Source organism: Eurytemora carolleeae, unplaced genomic scaffold, assembly GCF_000591075.1.
Source record: "Eurytemora carolleeae unplaced genomic scaffold, Eaff_2.0 scaffold74, whole genome shotgun sequence".
NCBI lineage: Eukaryota > Metazoa > Arthropoda > Copepoda > Calanoida > Temoridae > Eurytemora > Eurytemora carolleeae.
The window spans coordinates 40919-63103 of record NW_019396090.1 but is presented as its reverse complement, the minus strand read 5'-3'; the positions used below and the strand labels follow the sequence as shown (position 1 = coordinate 63103).

General features: G+C 32.4%; 1 protein-coding gene across 1 annotated transcript; it reads right to left on the bottom strand.

Annotated features, from left to right (window-relative positions):
* Nucleotides 1-982: 982 nt before the first annotated feature.
* Nucleotides 983-17955, bottom strand: LOC111718402 (uncharacterized). The gene is made up of 15 exons (XM_023493980.1): nt 17876-17955; nt 11777-11947; nt 10885-10946; nt 10466-10544; nt 9474-9566; nt 8449-8552; nt 7343-7405; nt 6700-6809; nt 6305-6348; nt 5688-5828; nt 4518-4608; nt 4232-4265; nt 2688-2942; nt 1529-1690; nt 983-997 (listed from the first exon to the last, which is right to left on the bottom strand). Exons 2-15 carry the CDS (start codon nt 11922-11924, stop codon nt 983-985), a joined length of 1401 nt encoding a protein of 466 aa, XP_023349748.1. The 5' UTR covers nt 11925-11947; nt 17876-17955.
* Nucleotides 17956-22185: the final 4230 nt, after the last annotated feature.

Sequence of the window (22185 nt, the reverse complement as noted above, 5' to 3'; positions counted from 1 at the left end):
CCTCTATCCTGATTTGTTAATTAATCCGGAGATTAATAACATGAGGAGAACAAGCAATATTTAATCTGGAGATTAAGAAAAAGAGGAGATCAAGAATTGATCTCGGTATTCAACATTCTAAAGTTTTCAGCTCTGTTTAAACCTACCATTTCTATACTAAATTGTATATATATGAATATTTGACACAGTTTTTATCAATTATTCGAGACAGGAACATTAGATTTAACTTTTATGTGTCGTGATCAAGAGTTAAAGTGAATAGCTTTCAACCCCCTTTCATTTTTCCTATACGGTCCCTTTAATCATGTTCGGTTAATTAATCAGGAGATTAAGAAGAAGAGTAGAACCAGCATTATATAATCTGGAGATTAGGAAAAAGAGGAAATCAAGCATTAATATCTACCATCCTAAAGTTTTCAGCTCCGAGCTGAAAACTTTAGAGTGGGATGTCCTTAATCCCGATCGCTTAATCTGAGTATCCAATTTACACACTTTTGATTTTCTTCTTAATCCTCTTTTTCGGAGACGTCTACAGTATAAAATAGATAACAATTACAGATACAATGCTATTTCGATTGGACTAATATCCGATTGAAATAAAGTCAGCTGTTCACAAGCCGGCTTTTAGAGCATTCAAACAAATACAAATTTTATCATGTTAGTATTAACTTATTAAGAAACATATTTTATAACATTTAAGGACGTAGCCTTTTTGAACGTTAATCTTTATAAACATCAATTCAAAACTTACGTTCGTTCAATCAATCATTAGTTCAATTGATATGTCCACACCATCAACACCAGAAATGCACAAAAATTAAAAACCAGGTTTTCAAAAGTTACAGAGCGAATTTCTGATCTCTAGAAATAAATCTAAATACTTAATTATAGTCTTGATAAAAGAGAGGATCAAGTATTGATCTCGATATCCACCATTATATAAAGTTTTCAGCTCTGGTACCTTTTTAATTATGGTATTGAGTTAATCTATTCTTGTCTGAAAAATTCAACAATAACTGAGAGCAAGCAAATTGTGATAACATTTTGGGAAAACATTGATGATTGAAAAGTACATATTTTAGTAGATAAAATGTGCGTCAAGAATTTGCTTGTCCTTTACATCTACATGTGTGCAAGCTGTAGTGTTATACTATATACTGTATACTGTATATTGAATATATATAATTATGCAGATATTATGGAAAACTATTCCTAGATCACCCATCAGTAATCATGAGTACTTGCGTACAGGAATGCGTAAATATGCGAACAGAGTTACATAGCTCTGCGTATAAGTGAATGACGGCAGTTAAAGGATTGCGTGTGACCATGCTGCGTTTGCGTCATGTTTGCGTATACTTGAAGGATTAGACAAGGGTTTAAATGTGGGTATATGGTCGGCAAACTAAAATTGTCAAAATATATCATGTTAATGTTGGGCCCAAGCCATTTATACCAATATAGAGGCTCGTGGGGGGGAATCATAGNTTTACTTTGGAATCCTGTTTTACCTTGGGATTCTGCTTACCTTGGGATCCTGCTGATATCTGAGTTCCATCTCAGCCAAGGGTATATCGGAGCAGGACACTCCCTTTCCACCCTTCATCTCAGAGGATACAACCTCGTTTCCAGGACTCAGGAAACTTTTTCGGGAAACACCGTGAAGAGGGATGGAGTGGGAAAAGGATGACTGGGAAAAAGAACAAATTATTTTACTATTACAAATTGTTATTTTGTCTTTGTACATACATTTACACCGTACTGCAAACTCCGGTACGTTTCAAGTACAGGTCTGACTTTCAAGCAGTACAGTACACGTATACAGACTATGTATATGTAAAATGCAAACCGGGACAATCCACCAAATGAATCAGCTCCTTTAGGGAGAATCTAGTATAACTGGAAACTGTACACTGTACACAGTTGTCTGATATTGTACAAGGTACACACTGTACAGTAGAATATGTGTACACAATATGCAGTTAAAGGATAATATGCTTGTCTATGTAAGAAGTATTAAGCCCTGAAGGCTTGATCTGAGAATTCTGTATTTATAAATAATGATAATGATAATATAATAATATTAATAAAATGACGGATTAACATGAAGACCTTGCAGAAATTACACTTAGAGCTACTTATTCAACGCAGGATCAGCGGGTTATCTTTAGACATGGAGTAAATATAGAAATACAGGGAGTCNTCCTCCAATCAACGTCTTACATGCTTGATTGAAAACTATACTTTTTTAACCTTTATCTGAGGAGAAAGATCAGGTTTTACTTTATTAAAAAAACATATTTTGTCAATTTCCTCCTTGTCTCTGCTGCATACATCCACATGTCACGTCATGTCATGTGAATAGAAAACTATCAAATTTTAGAACAAACTCAAGTATATCTCCATCATTGATCTCCATCATTGTAACTCAGGTATGCATATATAACACAACTGCTGTGTTTCACGTTCATTGGCTAATTATATATTTTTTAACTGATACTCTGGCAGTTGTCTTACCATTCCACAGTTTTATGGTTCCCACCCTACAGGAAAAGTTAGCGGAAGCTCCCTACAAAACAAATCCTGTTTTACCTTGGGATCCTCCTGTTTTACCTTGGGATCCTGTTTTACCTTGGGATTCTCCTGTTTTACCTTGGAATCCTGTTTTACCTTGGGATTCTGCTTACCTTGGGATCCTGCTGATATCTGAGTTCCATCTCAGCCAAGGGTATATCGGAGCAGGACACTCCCTTTCCACCCTTCATCTCAGAGGATACAACCTCGTTTCCAGGACTCAGGAAACTTTTTCTGGACACACCGTACACGTTTCCTGGTTTCCTGGATACACTAGATACACCAGGTTTCCTGGACACCCCGGGGATACAGCCCGTAGATTCAGCCATATATTCTTCAAGAACTTCACTCAGCTCAGGATCAGGGTTCTAAACAAATATTCAATAAAAAATTAATTAATTAAAACAATTGTTTTTTTTAGTTTTGAAAAATTTTAATGTCTACAATAAATGACTGCTTGCCTCGTACTGTAAAGTGCAAGCTGTCGTTGCAGACCTTTTTATTTAGATCTGCGAATTCTGATATATCTACTTGTCGAAAAAGGTTAACACTATCAGGTTGCAAATGTATGCATATGAGAAGATTAAATTATTTGAAAGGTGTACACAGCCATGATGTTAATGATAATATTAAGATTTAGGTTACAGAGTACAGAAGTATTAAATAAATAACTTCTTCATTGTTAACACAGATATTCTACTTTTATTTTAAAAAAATAAAGTTTCACTTTTAAGAAGAAAATTGTCAAGAAATATTTGAAGGAATAAAAAGTTGAGTTTTTTGAGAATTTTGTTACCACTTTATCTTTGCTACCCAATGTTTTATGTTATAGACATTAAAAATTTCAAACTATGATTTCTGTTTGGTCAAAGAGTCAAAACTACACTGTCAGGTTACAAAGATATAGGGATTAGAAAAGCCGAGTTTGTGGCAAAACTAAATTACTTTATTTGTGTAATTTTTTTTAAATCCAAATTTATGTTATTTACCACCATAGATGTCTTTTAAAATTGAAGTACTGCGAGAACCAGAAACTCTGGAATAAGAAAAACAACTCAATGACTCTGCAGTTAAAAGTTTTAATAGTGCAGTAAAATGATATACAGCAATTGACTTTCATGTCGTCTTACTATTACACAGTTTTCTGGTTCTCATCGTATTCTTCTAAATCCTCTTTAGGAGGAGTTATTTAACTATTGTGTATACGGAAACAGATTAGTTAAATATATTCATCAGAAGCAGACATATTTAAACAAGACCTTAATATTTGGAAACAACTCAATCACTCAATTATAGACGGGAATAGATTTAAAAGATTTAGACAAAATGGAGATAGTCCTACAACGTTAAATTAATGTTAACTGCACTGAATCTTATACGTTTTCAATCACATTTTCTTTTATTAAAGAACTGCTGAGAAAAACAATATGTTTTGAATTTTAAATATGTAACCGGATCAATTTACTTGTCATACTTGTGCGTAAAATTAAAACAAACAGAGAGTAGTATAAAGTTTACAGTAATTATGCTCTGCACTTTTTTCAAACGTAACAGATTCAGTAATAACTCATCCATGAAAGTCAAAGGGGCACTCAGTGATGTGGCATTAATTTTGTGACGTAAAAAGTGTACTGCAAAAAATTTAAACAAACTTTACCTGCAGGGAGGACAGAAAATAATCCTTGAACTCTCTGAATCAAAATAGTATCAATTGTTGTCCCTGTCCTTTTGTTGTCTTCTAATAATTAACAACTTAATATCAAAACCATTTGTAAATAGATCAATGTCTGTCAGAATAGTTTAATTAGTTTTCTTGTATTGAGCGGCCAATGGACAAAACAATTAGTCAAACATGATTTTTTAGTTTAAAAAATGCACAAGACATATGATGTAAATAGATTTCAGAGGATTCTGAATTTGTGCGGCTCTAATTGATAATATTCCTGAGCTCTGGGAGGTGCGGCTCCACGAATCCGCCACCACTGAAAACCTTCCGCCAGGACTGTAATCTCTGCAGTTCTAATCCTAAAGATCCTGAAAAAAAAACATGTTTTTGGTTTATTTCTAATTTTATATCAATTTGATGCTACTCTTTTTTCTCGTAATGTCAACTTTTTTATCGAACCATAAGTACGATGGTGTATGAATCGCAATATCTGGCATGGAATTAATCTTGGTCATTTTCTGTTCAGTTTGTGCTGTATGAAATTGCTTTCAATCAATACAACATAGCAGAATATACATTAATCATTACATAAAAAGTCTCTTGAAATGTTAAATATTTGTGTACATTTTCTAACGAAATTGAGTTCATTGCTACAAACTCTGATTTTATGATTCCTATATCTTGCAACTCAAAATCGTAGATCTTAAATATTTTAAACTATAAATTCTGTTAGATCAAATAATCCAAGTTTAAAATATCAATAAATTACACCATCGGGTTGCAAAGTTAGATCAGAAAATTTTAGTTTGTGGCAAAAATTTAGTTCTTTATCGTAACATTTTATATATCCTATTTACGACTTTATAAAACAAATGATAATAGCTATTAGAGGGAATTCTATGATAATAAATATAAAAAATAAAGGATAATCTGTACTCGGGTTTAATTGTTACAAAGGTTAACAATCGTTTCAGGGTGTATTGTTCTTGAAAACTATATTTAATATAATGGGCAAAATTCTCATTAATACACAGAGAAGAGAGAATAGAAGTGGGTTTGGGGGGGATTCTAGATGCCTTTATGTGCACATATTTTAATTTAAGATGTATTGTAAGTAAAAACGTTGAAGAGAGGGGGGTATACAGAGGTATTTATGTGCACATATTTTAATTTAAGATGTATTGTAGGTATATATAGGCCTTGTTTTAAGATTGTTAAGAGAGTTCAGAAATTGATTTTTAAAAAGTTTAGACTTTTCCCAAAAAAAGTAGGTTCCGGGCTACCCAAAAACGTGAGGCTGTACTAAATTTCTTCAGCCAGGTTCCCTTCAGCTGTTGTTTCTCTCTTTGTCAAATTATGTTTCAACCAAATACTTGTTTTTTTCTCAGTGTGATATATGTTATTAAAGTATTAATTTTAGTGGTAACCCTTTAGACATTAAACAGACCTATTAACCAGGTGGGTTTGCTAGGTAGGTCAACATGCATGAGGTGTTCAGCTATAGCGACCACATCAGCAGGTTCAAGGATAACTGCGACAACAGGGTTGGGACGAGATATGCTTCGTAGAAATCCTTCAACTGCTGGACCTGAGATATACATAGTAGTCTAGTAGTCTAGTAGTCTAGTAGTCTAGTAGTCTAGTAGTCTAGTAGTCTAGTAGAGTAGTCTAGTAGTCTAGTAGTCTAGTAGTCTAGTAGTCTAGTAGTCTAGTAGTCTAGTAGTCTAGTAGTCTAGTAGTCTAGTAGTCTAGTATCTAGTAGTCTCGCTGTCTAGCTGCCTCCCTGTCTAGATTTCTAGCTGTCTCGGAGTCTAGCTTTCTAGCTGGCTAGATGTCTAGCTGTCTAGCAGTCTAGCTTTCAAGTTCTATATCTGTAAAGCTGTCTCCCTGTCTAGATGGCTATAGATGCTTATCAGTCTAGCTGTCTAGCTTTTTAGCTGCCTAGCTGTTTAGCTGTCAAGCTGGTCTAGCTGTCTAGCTGCCTAGCTGTCTAGCTTTCCAGCTGTCTAGCTGTCTAGCTGTTTGGCTTTTTAGATATCATGCTGTCTAACTGTCTATCCTTACCTATATTGATCTGTTTCGGAACTAGCTCTAGTATTTCCGGGACCCTGGACAAGACATTCATTAATCAAAATACAGCAAACCCACAAACTTTTATCATCTTTAACCTTTGCTTTATTAATTTGTTAATTAGGTCTATTAGAAAGTTTGAAATTAAAATACTAACTAAAAGTGCTACATTTATTTTGTCTGTCCGTTTGCTAGTTTGTTCCAAAACAATTACCTCCAACAATCATGAAAATCTGCCAATGTAAAATCTGCCAATGTAAAATCTACCAATGTAAAATGTAAAATAAAAAATCTGCAAAATCTTACTTTGCCATTGTAATAAACATGCACAGGTTGAAAAAAAGACTATAAAAGATGGCGACCTTAAAAATTTAGCAATAAAATCCCACCTGATTCCTAGTGTGGTGGACTCGGCCAAAAAGCTTGTAACTGATTGAGCGGAACTAGCAATTAGAGCAATCTTTCTTGCGGTCAACTCATAACCAATATGCGCCAACGCCTAAACCATACATTGGTTACCATAGATCTCACAGATTAGACAACAAAATGTTTTTGTAGTATTTATTTTTTCATTTCTTCAACCTGGTAAGGGCTTTTTTAAATTGAATCTTTATTTACAAAAGTTCAAAAAATGTTGTGAAATATAAATACATAAATATTATACTAATTTGAAATACATTTCTATCACTGTTAATGTATACATCTTTTGATCGTTGCTAAGAGAATTTTTGAAAATAATAAAATTTGCATTGGCCTTCAAGAATTCCAACCCGAATAATTCCTCCAAGAAGAAACATTTTAAAGGAAAAATTAAGGTTGCTTTTTCTACATAGGACTTTTCATGAAAAAAAACTTGAAATAAAATTTGAAATAAACCGTCCCACATGTAGTGGACATCGAGTCACTCTGGTAGGCTTACATAACAATGTTCAACCCCTGGCCTTGACTCTTAAATTTTCTTTCGAGAACTCTCCCTTTAGAAATTAAAAACACGTTTACGCAGAAATTCCTTTAAACAGATGGAATATTTACCCTGGCTTGTCCACCAAGATCTGGAGCTGTAGTTAACAAGTTACTCAGACTCATATCTCCAGCCTATACAAGATATATATATATATATATAAATCATGTAGTTAACAAGTTACTCAGACTCATATCTCCAGCCTATACAGGATATATATATATATATATATANTCAAAAAGATTTATTCAAGATGTATTGATTGATTGATTAGTTGACAGGATAGTTTAGAATTTCACATGTTTTCTCTCTAAATATGTTTAAAATATGGTAAACCCCTCAATATATATATATCATGTAGTTAACAAGTTACTCAGACTCATATCTCCAGCCTATACACGATATATATATATATATATATATCATTTAGTTAACAAGTTACTCAGACTCATATCTCCAGCCTATACAGTATATATATATATATATATAATTATAATCAAATCATCAATAAATAATTAATTTCATAATTGTTATAAATTTATTCTGGAACATATTAATCTAATAATAATTTCGGGCAGAAATAGATTAAAATCTTCAAGAATTAAAATCATTGGATAAAATTGAGATAAACAGAAAGTGAATGAAAATTTACTTATTGGTGGGTGAAACATATTAGCCAATTTAAAAATAAATATTTTGAAAAATGGAAAATTTGTGTAAAAATAAAACAAATACGATTGATTTAATGATTAAGAAACACAAATCAAATCTGTTTACATTCCTGAAATATTGAATTTAAGTTCTAGACTAAAATGTAATCTTATTAAAAAGATCATACGGATTGGAGTTAGCTGTAATTTAACCGATGTAATTATTAAATTGGTGCTTGTATATTTTATATAAACTATCAATACTTTTAATATCATTTCTAACATTTGGCGTATTCAAATCGTGTGTTAAATATATAAAAAGATAATAGTAATAATAAACCTAACCCTTTTCATAACCTATACTTCAATATTGCTTAAAGGGATCATAACCTATACTTCAATATTGCTTAAAGGGATCATAACCTATACTTCAATATTTCTTAAAGGGATCATAACCCTGTACTGACCTGTACATATATATCAGAATCTACAGCTACTGCAGGTATAGAGGGTTGCACTGTACTGACCTGTACATATATATCAGGATCTACAGCTACAACAGGTATATGGAGAGGGTTAAGAGCTGAACCAGCAGATACAACTTCATCTGTAGAACCTATTCCAATCAGCCCTGGAAAAAATGTGATTTTTGGAAAAATTACAAAACAGATAGATTTGTAGATTTTTCTCGCTCTGTCGGATTAAATTCCGATTCAAAACAATTAAAATGCTAAGGAGATATCTGGAAAATATCGACTATCCAGATTATGTTCTTATAAGTTTTGAAGTGAGAGAATCAAATTTGTCCGTTCTCCAAAACTCATGAAGGAGACATTATTGGGTTTAGTGTTAGGTTATGAGAAACAGAACATAAATATATATATTCTAATTTAAAATACATTTTTATCTTGTCTTTTTGATCAATGCTAAGAGAATAGTTTTTGCGAGAAATAAAATTTGCATTGGTTCTTTTTTCAAAACCAGTCTAACTTTTTTTTCAACATATTTTGAATACAAAACAGTGTTAAAAAGGTCCATGAAAATTATGAAATCACGAAAAGGATGAAAAAAATTAGTCAAAAAGATTTATTCAAGATGTATTGATTGATTGATTGGTTGACAGGATAGTTTAGAATTTCACATGTTTTCTCTCTAAATATGTTTAAAATATGGTAAACCCCTCAATACTGCTGTATACTGCTGACACCTGACAGCTCAGCTGTATATAAGCTTTACACCCAGCTAATGTATATTTATACAGGGTGATCCAAAAAAAAGTGTTAACAGGGGCCTGAAATCCTGCACAAACACTCAATGTACATAATTTTTCATTGTTTTTGTAATATTTAAAAAAGATTTGGTGGCTAAAAATCAATATTAACACTTTTTTTGCGTCACCCTGTTTTAAAAATATATTTAGGAATAAAATGATGCAATCTTAGATATATTTGGAGAGGAGAAGTGAAGAAGATGTATCAATGAAGATCTATCCATCAACACACACACCCCCCGCACAACACCCCATTCCCCCCCACTCCTCACATAAACTTACCGATAAGATGGTTTAACCCTGGACCTCCCTCCACCAGATCAATGAGGAAATCCTTCTCTAGGGGCTGGGAACAGGCATCTTGGATACCCAGACCTAAAGGGTTTAATAAAATGAATACAGTTAACTCTTATGTTTTGAGGGACCTACTGTACCATCTACTATTCATGTATATTCAATAACGTTAAAACGACTGCCCGGAAAGACCCAAATGACCCTTTTTTTGTAGTGTGGCATGTCTAATTTACAAAGGTACCTTTTAACCCTTTGTCTGATCATGTATATTCTACCTCATCCTCGCTCAAACTAAGAAATATAGTTGTGAATCGGACATGCCACTCTACAAATAAAGGGCAACTAGAATTAACGTTTACAGTCTTATTTATTAACTCTACTTTTATTCCCCCTCCCCCTTCTTGACTATAAAGTATACTTAGATAGATTTGNAAGAAGAGGTATATCACATTAATAACATTCGTATCAACAGTTTCTCAGAAAAAGAATTTCAAACTGAAAGGTTGGCGTTATTTTTCATGTGGTTATTTTTGAAACATAAAGTATTGAAAAATTACATTTTACAGAATTTCAATGAAACAGTTTCTTAGAAAAAGAATTTCAAACTGACATGTTTTGTCATTAGTTCATGAATCGTGTGCTCTTCCTATTAATTTGAATGGGAATGCATGCTAGCTTGCTTACTCGACATAATTTAAAGAATTATATAATATACCGCTAACCCTCTCTCATCCTTCTCTTCCGTAATCTGTACCTCTCATGACTTGGCATTTAAGATATATTTTTTTACAAAGAATTAGAGTAACAATTTGTACAATAATTATTCAATTCTTCTGAGAAGCTACTGTACCTTTACCACTACCTACTACCTACTACCTTATACTACCTACTACCTACTACCTATTACCTACTACCTATTACCTACTACCTACCACCTACTACCTACTACCTACCACCTACTACCTACTACATATGTATACCTATTCTGAGCTCGTGCGGTAATGACTGATTATTAATAACCTCCAAGGCCCACTTTGCTGCCAGCATTTGCTGAACCGACTGAAAAAAAGACAAATTTCAATCGATAAATCAACGAAATTTCAATAAAAAAGTTAATCCGTTTGTAAATATGACCAAAGGAATTAAGTCTTTGCCGCAAACTCTGATTTTCTAATCACTATATCTTTGGAACCAAATGTTGCAGACCTTAGATATTAGATGTTAGATCAAGTAATCTGAGTTTGAAATATCTAAGGTTTACAACATCGTGTTCTAAAGATATTGTGGTTTAAATATTTGATTTTGTTCCAAAGACTCAATTCCTTTGCAATTAAATGAAAATATAATTAACTACTTTGACATTCAGGAAAAGAATAAAATTGGTAAAAACTGAAAATACCTCCACATTAATTTGACCGCATTGTTGATCACTTCCCTTTTCATGTAGATCGACAAGAACACCTGCAATACAATCATGTGTATTCTGTAATGGATTAATAGCGATAAATAGTTAAACCGCGTAGACTAATTTGAACCACTTTTCTTGCACACGAGGCTAAGCTAAAGAGAAGTGGTTCAACTAAGTCTTTGCACATATTTGATGTGATATAATGAGAATATGTGACGAAATGTCTTTGCTATGCTGGTTGAGGTTATGAATGATGAATAATGTGAGGTTTCCTGAAATTAGGTGAGTATCCCCAGTATATTTCCTGCTATTTTCATTTCTTTATCTACTTAATTCATCCAGCTATACTGCATTCATAGATTTTAGGACTTTAAACAAAATCATATTTTCTACACTGCATTGAATAGAAGCTTTATCTGGACAAATCGAAAACTGAAAAGTACAAATATGATGACATAGTTCCCCCTCAATATTTTATATTTTACTTTTGACTCTGGATTAGATGATTAGATGAAAGAAACATAGATTAAGCAAGTTCTAATAAAAAATGAGAACAGATTAACTTTAAAAAACTTTATAACCTTGTCTAGGTTTTTTGTTTAATTTACAAATTAAAAATTTAGATGAAAACGGAAAACTTACATAAAAAACTGACTGTTTAACACTAAATCTTTAATTTGGTTGTATTATGCATAAAATAACAAACAAAAAATAGAATTACATGCTTAAATGTATTCTGCATGTTCAAACTCGAATATCACTTTATTAATAACTATGAATTAACATATTTTAACACATATTATAAGATGATCAGTATCTTATTTTGTAACACCTAAATGTTCTAATATTATAGATATTTATTCTATTATCTAAGTTATCTAACCTATATTTACATCTCCTTGGAACCGTATAACCGTCTGTACTGGAACCAATACATGGAGTAGAACCAGAAACCAAGAGAACCAGGAGAACACGTCCATCCTTCTTAGGTTTATCCGTCCTCCTCCCTCCACTCCTCCTTCTTTCATCATGAAGAAGACGGACTTATGGAAAACTAAAAGAAAATATAATTATCATTTTTATAAAACATTTAGTAAGCATATAGCAAGAAATTAAGTACAAATTCAATTAAAAATTATCACTAACGAATACGATTACTACTGCATCTAAGAAATGGCGGTGGAGATAAAGATTACCGACAAAAAAAAAAAAAAAAATATTACGTTTCGCGCCCGATAAAAAGTACTCCTCTCACACCATTAGCACACAAAGATGAAAGAAAAAACAATTTTCCCGAGCTGTAAAGCTAAGGTTGTAGAATGGTTAATGATTTAAAACTATACATATGGTCATAAATATGTATGCAGTGAGAACAGTGCTGCTGGGATGCACATTGCCCGGAGCACTTTTAATTTTAGCAGCACAAACTAACCATGCTTATAAACCCAAACCAAAATACATAATGACCTAAAAGATTTATTTATCTATCGATTCATAAATCTATTTAATTTTCCACGGTATAGGTTCTAGTATAATAATCTATTAAGTAATAAATTAATTCATTCATTTATTCATTTATTCATTCATCAGCCTTTGGAAAAGGACTGTGCAAGATATAAATGACAATTGATGAACCTTAAAAATATTTATTAATGAGACTATATTCGAAATTTCAAGTGCAGACCCTTCATTGACTATATCTAGATAACTGGATTGTGCCAAAAAAATTCAATTGTTTGCAAATTTGAAAATTCATTTGCAGATTCTAAAAGTAGAGCATGAGAGCTTTCCAATAATGTACATGTGTCATATATGGACATTAAACGTGGGATTTAGAGGTTTATCGAGGTTTTCAAGTACCCATGCACCAGAGATAGGGTTTATCGTGGTTTTCAAGTACCCCTGCACCAGAGATAGGGTTTATCGTGGTTTTCAAGTACCCCTGCACAAGAGATAGGGTTAAGCTATCCAAAAAGACAATATCGTCTAATTTATATACTCTACATATCTGTGTCTATCTGCTTATCTATATACTCTAAGGGTCTGTGTCTATCTGCTCATCTTCATACTCTATGGATCGGTGTCTATCTTCTAATCTATTTTTGCATCACACTGTTTTCTGCATGGTCTCTTGAACGATCAATCTTTAAAGCTGCGCACCTCCATAATTTTCCTCCGTCAGAGTTTAGAATCAATCTCTTTTATTTCCCTGGTTCATAATCATTCATATTTATGCTTCAAGGGGTAGATTATCTATGCTCCTACGCAAACCACATTGCGGACGCACATTTTTTTTATATACGCGTGTACGCATTAGCGTTGACGCATCTGTGTTTCTTAAAACCTCTAAGATTAATGAGCGTGTTTTGCCCCGGGATAACTGAATAAGGAAACAAGTTGGAGATAAAAATATAGAAATAAATGCTCTCGGAGCTAAAGAGTTTTGTATCCAGGATATCTTTATTCAATTTATCCTGGATATCTTCATTCCATATATCATGAATCTCTTTTTTGTTTATACAATATATCCTGAATATCTTTATACAATATATCCTGAATATCTTTATACAATATATCATGAATCTCTTTTTAGTTTATGCAATATATCCTGAATATCTTTATACAATATATCCTGGATATCTTTATACAATATATCCTGAATATCTCTATACAATATATCATGAATCTCTTTTTAGTTTATACAATATATCCTGAATATCTAATATATATGAGCTGTAAACCATTTTTTCCTTATTTGTGTATTTCTATTTAGAATTCTAAATTTTTCTCTTCTCTCATTCTTTGCAGCATCAAAACCAAAAATCTACTTCAATGCCAAAATATAGATTCAATGCCTTCGTATTTTTTATTTTCAACAAAGCCATTATTTTGTTCTGTCTCATCTCATCTCTAACCACCCCCTCTCACATCCTTGTAATGCTAAACTGTACAGCTGAGTCTACATGTTCAGTGCAGAGCACACACTTTAATCTCAAATTATTGCAAGAATATGAATTTGACATTCTGATTTTAAACAAGAAATATAAGTGTAGATATGTATATCAGATTCATGGGCGGAAGATGGGGAGAACCCCAAACCCCCCCCCCTCCCACCTTCCTTCCTACATTCAAAGAGTTGAAAAATTGAGATTTTATTTCTTCTTGACAAATAAAGAATATACGAAAATGTTTGCTCTTCATACAAATATGTCACATCGAAAATTGTATTTCAAAAAGAAAATTAAAAGAATGTCTCAAAACTTAATCTGAGAAACTTTGGTTTTATCATTTCGTTTTTATTGTTTTTATTATTTTAAATTTTTCATGGTTTTCAAAACCTAAACCAAATCTTAATTTCAGTCTAAAGAACTAAAATTATAATTTCAAAAGTTCAACTTAGAAACTTTATGGTTTTTTTACACAGTTCAACCCTATTTCTATCGTTGTTATATTTTGTAAATATGAATTTAAAATAAAAATGCAACAAGCTACGTTACAAAAATGTAGGCACCAATGAAAAATCCGGCGACACTTTTAAGTTGACCTGGTCTCGACATGAAATGGCGTATAATTAGATTAAAATAATCTAATAGTCTAAACATTAAAATTATTATTTTAAACCGTTCTTTTTCTAAAATATGTCCGTGGGATTTAAATTAACATAAAACTCACAGAATCATAAAACATTCATTAATTAGATACATTTATTAAATACATATTAATAATTACAGGAACCACTGTACCCTCCTGGACAATTATGTTGCCATAAATGCAAATATTAATGCGTAAGCTGCGTATGTGTGCGTAAGCCTGGGAATTTACGCAAAATTTTTCCCGGGCTTCTTGTTGGAATAGAGGAGATCTATAATAATATTGAATAACCATTTTAATCTATAGTATTTAAATTTGTACATGAAACCACAAATTCCCGGTAGTAAAGTGGGGGAAGGGGGGGGGGTTTGTGAATAAAATTTGACCATTGCAAGGGATCAATCAACATTAGGGAAAGAGTAAATTTATGGCAGAGGGGGGGGGAAGGGGGGAAAGTGTTATCAATAATTTTTTTTAAATACTTATTTTAGAAATCTTAACACATGTGTGAAACTGTTGATTTGCTGGGAAAAAAATCATTAAAATGAAAAATAAAGAATCGGTAAAACCTTAGTGAGTGTCTAAACTGGTTTCGAACAATTTTTTTTAAATTTTCAGAACCGGGGCCAGTCAACAGAAGAAAAAGAAATAAAGGACAGAATGATGACAAGAAAAATGATAAATTAGAATTTTTCTGTGTTAACTGAATCCAAATTAAAAATTCTCCTGTATACGCCTAGCTAATGGTGAATATTCAACCCATGAAATTATGCACTGAGGATTGAATAGGATTATGGTGACTCATCCCTTGGAAGAAAACAGGGTCAGAAGAGCAACTAGAATATGCGAATATTAAACCAAATTAATCAGATATTCCATGTTTTCCAAGATTCATTCCGTTCTTCAAAGAGAAAAAAACCTAGAATTACATTTTTTATTTTGTACAGGGTGAACCAGAAAAACGGGCTAATATTTATTTTTTCCCCTTTTTAAGAATCTAAATTCTGAGCTTTTGGTCGCATTAAGGGTTACAAAAACGCAAATTGTCCATTTTCAGAGACATCCTGTATAATGAGTATATTTTTTATATAGAGTTCAAGATTTAAGTCAACATTGTATCAAAATACAAGAGTTTGTGCACAAAATTTAAAGGAAATATTGTGATTAAAGATTTTTTTAAATAGAATATTACAAGTTCACATTTTACCTTTTATTTCACAATATTGAAACAATTTAATACGTATTGCAGTGCAAATATTGAAAATTAATTTACTCACAATTTGGAGAAAACAGATTCTAAACACTATTGTCTGACCAATATCCCTAAGAGGTTGGGTACTGGGTACTATGGAAGCTTTATCGTATTTCGAGTGTCAACCCAAAAGAGTTAAAATTTAAGATTACACTTAGTAATGTTTCATCCTTTCTGGTTTAACTTATTAAATGAAAACACAGTCAAATTTATCCTCTCAGGTTAAAAATTACACGACAAAAAAGACAACTCAGTAATCATTTATCCGTTCTGAGAGCCAACTGAGTGTTTATTTTTTAATAAATAGAATTGAAAGAATCCAAAGAGGAGAGAAGAATGGGATCCTTGTTGTTTTAAAATGACGAGTTTAAACTCCAACTCCAATGGATCCTTGATTTTGAACAAAATCATGGTTTAAACTGTCATGAAGTATCCTTCCAACCCCTTTCTTTAACTCTCAAACTCTTTATATCATTTTAAAGGGACTGTCTATTTAGAGCACTGTTGATTATTAATTAAGCAAGAGTAAAGATGGTAGACTTTCAGACTTCTACAGCAAAGACATGGAAGAAAATTGCCAAACTTTCCAGTTTTAAATAAGATAGACATATGGCAGTGATTTGTGTATCTAAAGAGACACTTATAAAATATCGTTGTCAATCCCTTACAGACCTTCAAACCTTTAATCCTCTCCACTTTTAGAAATTCCTTTTTTTCATAATCATTATTCTGGATATAAAAGAATTCATTCCATAATGTGGAGCCACACCCTTGCAAAAAATACAATATATAACCTTGATGTAACGAAGAAGCGCCAAGGAAAATATGTCGCTGGGTTTCAGAGTTTAAGGGTTTTGCGTACATACACCCTTACGCACAAAATATGAGACTTTAGAGATGAATTAACGGAATTTACTACACGGACTGTCAGTGTAGTTTCAACAGTAGCCTGGACACATATCTTTTAAGGGAACCATCTTTTGTATTTCCTTCTTTCTTACCCATATCTCAAGTCTGGATAACCCTGTATATTTGAGATGTGATTATTTGCGCCCCTTGTTGCCCATTGACGCAGAGAGTTTAACAAATTGCAGAATACTTCTTGTTTTAACTATTTATACTGGTAGAGGGACTAGGGACTAGGGACAAAGAACTAGGGTGTGAAAGGAAATGCAAATTAATGAATTTATTAGATTACACGTAAAACAATGTTGTTCTTGTTTGACTTGTAAAAGCAAGGTCGTATTTTTCGAAAACGGCATTTCCGTACATTTCGGAAACTGTTACTAAAATCACCAGGAAAAGACACAGAATTTTTGTTACAAACTTAAATTATCTTATCCCTACATTTATGCAACCTGATGGTGCAAACTTTAAACTTAGACTTTTTTATCTGACCAATTAATTTCATAGTTTGAAATATGAAAGGACTAAGAAATCGGGTTGCAAAGATAAAGGGATTGACAAATTTAAGTTTGTGATTTTCTTAATTTTTTGTTAAATAATTTGAGAAGAAAATTTGATGTAAAAAAAACTAAAGTTATTGCTAGGAGGGGGCTCAAATCTCCTTAGTAGTTTATACTATATGTATGTATATGTTTATGTAAATTTACAGGCCACCTGTTTGGTGAAAAGTAACCCTTGTAAACCTGTAATTACATTTTAACTAATACCAAAACTTTTAAAAAGAAGGCAATCCGTCAGTATTTACAGTGTATGTATACAACCACAAATTTTGCAATGTAAAACCTAAATACTTAAATTACGCAGCGATTTCAAACAATTTCTCCGCTGATAAATCACGTCCAGTCAAGAAAAGTTCTGGTGAGTTTAACGGACTAAAGAAATATATCGTAAAATATCAAATATGTGTGTGAGGTAATTTCTGTTCTCAGGTTTACGTAAATTTAATAATGATACGTAAACATATTTGCATAAATATACTAAAGACATTTTTAATTGTTTATTCAGCCGTTTGTCTATTTTGGTAATTCATAAATGTTCGTACTTGAATTAACTACTATTGGAGTATACAATGTAATTGTATGTATATTAAGAAAATACCCTGTTTCTCAGTCATAATTCTTGTTAACTATGTAAAAATTGTGCAGCGCTTCGCACTTTTCACTGTCTTCTTACCTATATTCTTTGATCCACATCTCTCATTAAGTTTCTTTTAATTCATAAATTGATTTGAATAAAAAATTACATTTTACTCTGAAATTAGAGAAAAAAAAATTATAAAATAATCATTTTCGGAAAAGAAAACCATTTATAATTAATTCAAAAGACTATCAAAACAAAAATGTGATCCCTCTTTTAAATTTTTCTGTAAGATCTTGAAGTTTAAAGAATTGAATGATGAAAATAATAATAATACTAACGAGGAATTGCGAATTAAGTATAATTGAAATAATTACAAAAAAAAATGTTTCAGGGTTCAGTTTGACATGCTCACGGAGAAGACTAGATTTAAAAGATAAACTGGATATCATGATTTCATGAATAGGATAAGTAGGGTAAATGCGATAAATACATCGGATGAGTAGGATGAGTAGGATAAGTAGGATGAGTAGGATGAGTTGGATGAGTAGGATGAGAAGGATGAGTAGGATGAGAAGGATGAGTAGGATGAGTAGGATGAGTAGGATGAGTAGGATGAGTAGGATGAGTAGGATGAGTAGGATCATTAGGATTAGTAGGATGAGTAGGATGATTACAATGAGTAAACGAAGAGTAGGGTGAGTAGGAGGAGCAGGAGGAGTAGGAGGAGTAGGAGGAGTAGGATATTTAGGACAAATAGGATGATTAGGATGTGTAGGATGAGTAGGATGAGTAGGATGTGTAGGATGAGTGAGTAGAATGAGTAGGAGTAGTAGGATGAGTAGGATGAGTAGGATGAGAAGGATGAGTAGGATGAGTAGAATCATTAGGATTACTAGGATGAGTAGGATGAGTAGAATAAGTAGGATGAGTTGGATGAGAAGAATGAGAAGGATTGGTAGGATGAGTAGGATCATTAGGATTAGTAGGATGAGTAGGATGAGTAAAATAAGTAATATCTAATATCTAATATCTAATATCTAATATCTAATATCTAAATATTTTGGGGGGACCTCTGGGGTCACAGATAATGGGCAGCAACAATATGAAAAAACTATGGCGGCTTCAAAAAACTAAAATATCGCAAAATATTTGAGTTTCATGTGGATGTGAAATGTCTAAAGAATGTTTATTTTACTCAATAAATCCATTTTGAGGTCCAGAAAATGCATTGTGACTAATTTGTTGGACTTAAGATGGTCATTGCGGCTTCAGGTTTCAGAAATTCATTATTTTTTGGGTAAATAATATCATTAAATCAATTCTTCCTAAATTTGATATGGAACAGGGTTGGGAGAGGGGGGATCTGTGGATTCCTAGTACGCAAAAAGTACATTCTAAACTTGTTCAGAATTATTAATAGACATTTTTTTACCAAAGAAATGGATTTCTGAGGCCTGACGCCGCCATTATCATCAATGATTCTAAAACGCATATTTTGACCTCAAACATGGATTTAAAATTATCACTTGAAGCCATTTCAAATAGAGGACGCATTTTCCACAGTAACAATTTTTGGGGAAGGGGGACATGTCAAAAAATAAAAATAAACTTTTTTAACCTCATCAACAACTGAACAGCTGGAATTCAATCCAACTTTTTAAATTTGTGATTCATTAAAAAAACTTTTTCAAATTCTTAGTCTTTATTTGTTTCATGGATTTATTTTGTACGAAAAATATTATGGTTCAGATCGCAGGAATTAAAAAGTTAAATACCATCATTTAGGTCGCATTTTTGGCGGGTAACCCTTTACTACATACTTAATATATGTATAAATCTATTAAAAAAGGTTAAGGAAGAAGAAATCTAACAAAAATCAGCTTTGACAAAAAGTAAAAAATTTTAATAAGAAAATATTTTTAGGGTTAATTCATACAAGTTTATCTCACTGAGCCCAAAAATGTGAAATCAATCTCTCATTAGTAAAGATAAATGCATGATTGCTTACCTTTGAAAGAGTCCAATTTGAGTCATTAAGTGAAATGACAGGCTTACGTCAATTTTTAAGAATAAGGGATTTCAAAGAGTAGATTTTTTTTTAATTCTTAGCAGTTCTTTTTAAAGATTTACAACTTTACCTTTAAAACTTACTAAAACAACAGAGTTGAAAGTTGATAAAGTAAAAATTATTTTACATCTGTAGATACATTTATCAACTAATTATATTGTTATCACTATGCACTCGACTCCTGGCTTTTAGCTTATTCTTTAAACATTATAAACCTGTTTACCCTTTTATAGTTCACTGTTATTTTAACAAGTAATTTAATCATATTAAAGCAATATTTTCTTTCAAATATTAAGCTCAATTCGTAAATAATAATTTGTAATAAAAAGGTAAATTTTATATAGAAATATGATATCACGTGTATTTGTTGACCGGGTGGGATTGAATTGTTAACTGGAAGATGCGTAGATGCGTATGAAGATGGTGTGCGTTGAATAGGAAAATAGATCGTAAGAATCTTTCATTATAAATTTGTAAACCCTGTAATAATTATTTATCATCATTCATTTCGTTATTTTTTTAGGAAATAAAGAGTTTTCTGCATTATCGATTTTGATTCGTGGGTTATACCTTGTCTAACTGTTCATCGTCAGAATCTTGTTCCTTAGCGACAACAATTTACCTAAATTTAATCTTAGTTTACAACATTTCCTGTAATATTTAATTCGACTCGTATGTAAGAAAATCAACAATCACGAAAAACATTTTACTTTTAGCTAAATAATTTTTTTTTACAGTTTCTTAGGATTATGCTGAATATTTAGTTTTAACAACTTCAGTTAAACTTGGTTCAGAGAGTTGAACTACTTTTCAATAGTTGAACTTGGTACGGATAGTTGAAATACTTTTCAAGGCTTAAACTTGGTTCAAAGGGTTGAACTACTTCTCAATATTTGAACTTGATACGGAGAGTTGAACTACTACTCAATTATTGAACTTGGTACGGATAGCTGAACTACTTCTCAAGAATTGAGCTTGGTACGGATAGTTGAACTACTTCTCAAGTATTGAACTTGGTACGGATAGTTGAACTACTACTCAAGAGTTGAACTTAGTACGGAGAGTTGAACCATTTCTCAAGTATTGAACTTGGTACAGATAGTTGAACTACTACTCAAGAGTTGAACTTGGTAAAGATAGTTGAACTACTACTCAAGAGTTGAACTTAGTACGGAAAGTTATACTACTACTCAAGAGTTGAGCTTGGTACGGATAGTTGAACTACTACTCAAGAGTTGAACTTGGTACGGATAGTTGAACTACTACTCAAGAGTTGAACTTGGTAGGGAAAGTTGAACTACTTCTCAAGTGTTGAACTTGGTACGGACAGTTGAACTACTACTCAAGAGTTGAGCTTGGTACGGATAGTTGAACTACTACTCAAGAGTTGAACTTGGTACGGAACTACTCAAGAGTTGAACTTGGTAGGGAAAGTTGAACTACTTCTCAAGTGTTGAACTTGGTACGGACAGTTGAACTACTACTCAAGAGTTGAGCTTGGTACGGATAGTTGAACTACTACTCAAGAGTTGAACTTGGTACGGAAAGTTGAACTACTTCTCAAGAGTTGAACTTTGTACGGAGAGTTGAACCACTACTCAAGAGTTGAACTTGGTAGGGAAAGTTGAACTACTTCTCAAGTGTTGAACTTGGTACGGACAGTTGAACTACTACTCAAGAGTTGAGCTTGGTACGGATAGTTGAACTAATTCTCAAGTGTTGAACTTGGTACGGAAAGTTGAACTACTACTCAAGAGTTGAGACTTGGTACGGAAAGTTGAACTACTACTCAAGAGTTGAACTTGGTACGGAAAGTTGAACTACTACTCAATAGTTGAACTTGGTACGGATAGTTGAACTAATTCTCAAGTGTTGAACTTGGTACGGAAAGTTGAACTACTACTCAAGAGTTGAGCTTGGTACGGATAGTTGAACTACTACTCTATATTCTTTAAATTTGAAACATCCTGGCCCTGCTCCCCCATAGTTAGAAAATATATGATGAGAACTCTCCGTTTCATGGTCTCTTAATAATTATCATATCTGTCCATCTACAGATCTAATATGCTTCAGGAAACAGGCCTTTTTCGGCTCATCTCAGATAACAGATCTTCATTTGTATTCTGCATTCTGTATTCTGTATTCTGTATTCTGCATTCTGTATTCTGTATTCTGTATTCTGTATTCTGTATTCTGTATTCTGTATTCTGTATTCTATATTCTGTATTCTGTAGTCTGTAGTCTGTATTCTGTATTTTGTATTCTGTATTCTGTATTCTGTATTCTGTACTTGTATTCTAGAATCATTTTAAAGCTACCTCTCCCGTACGCATAA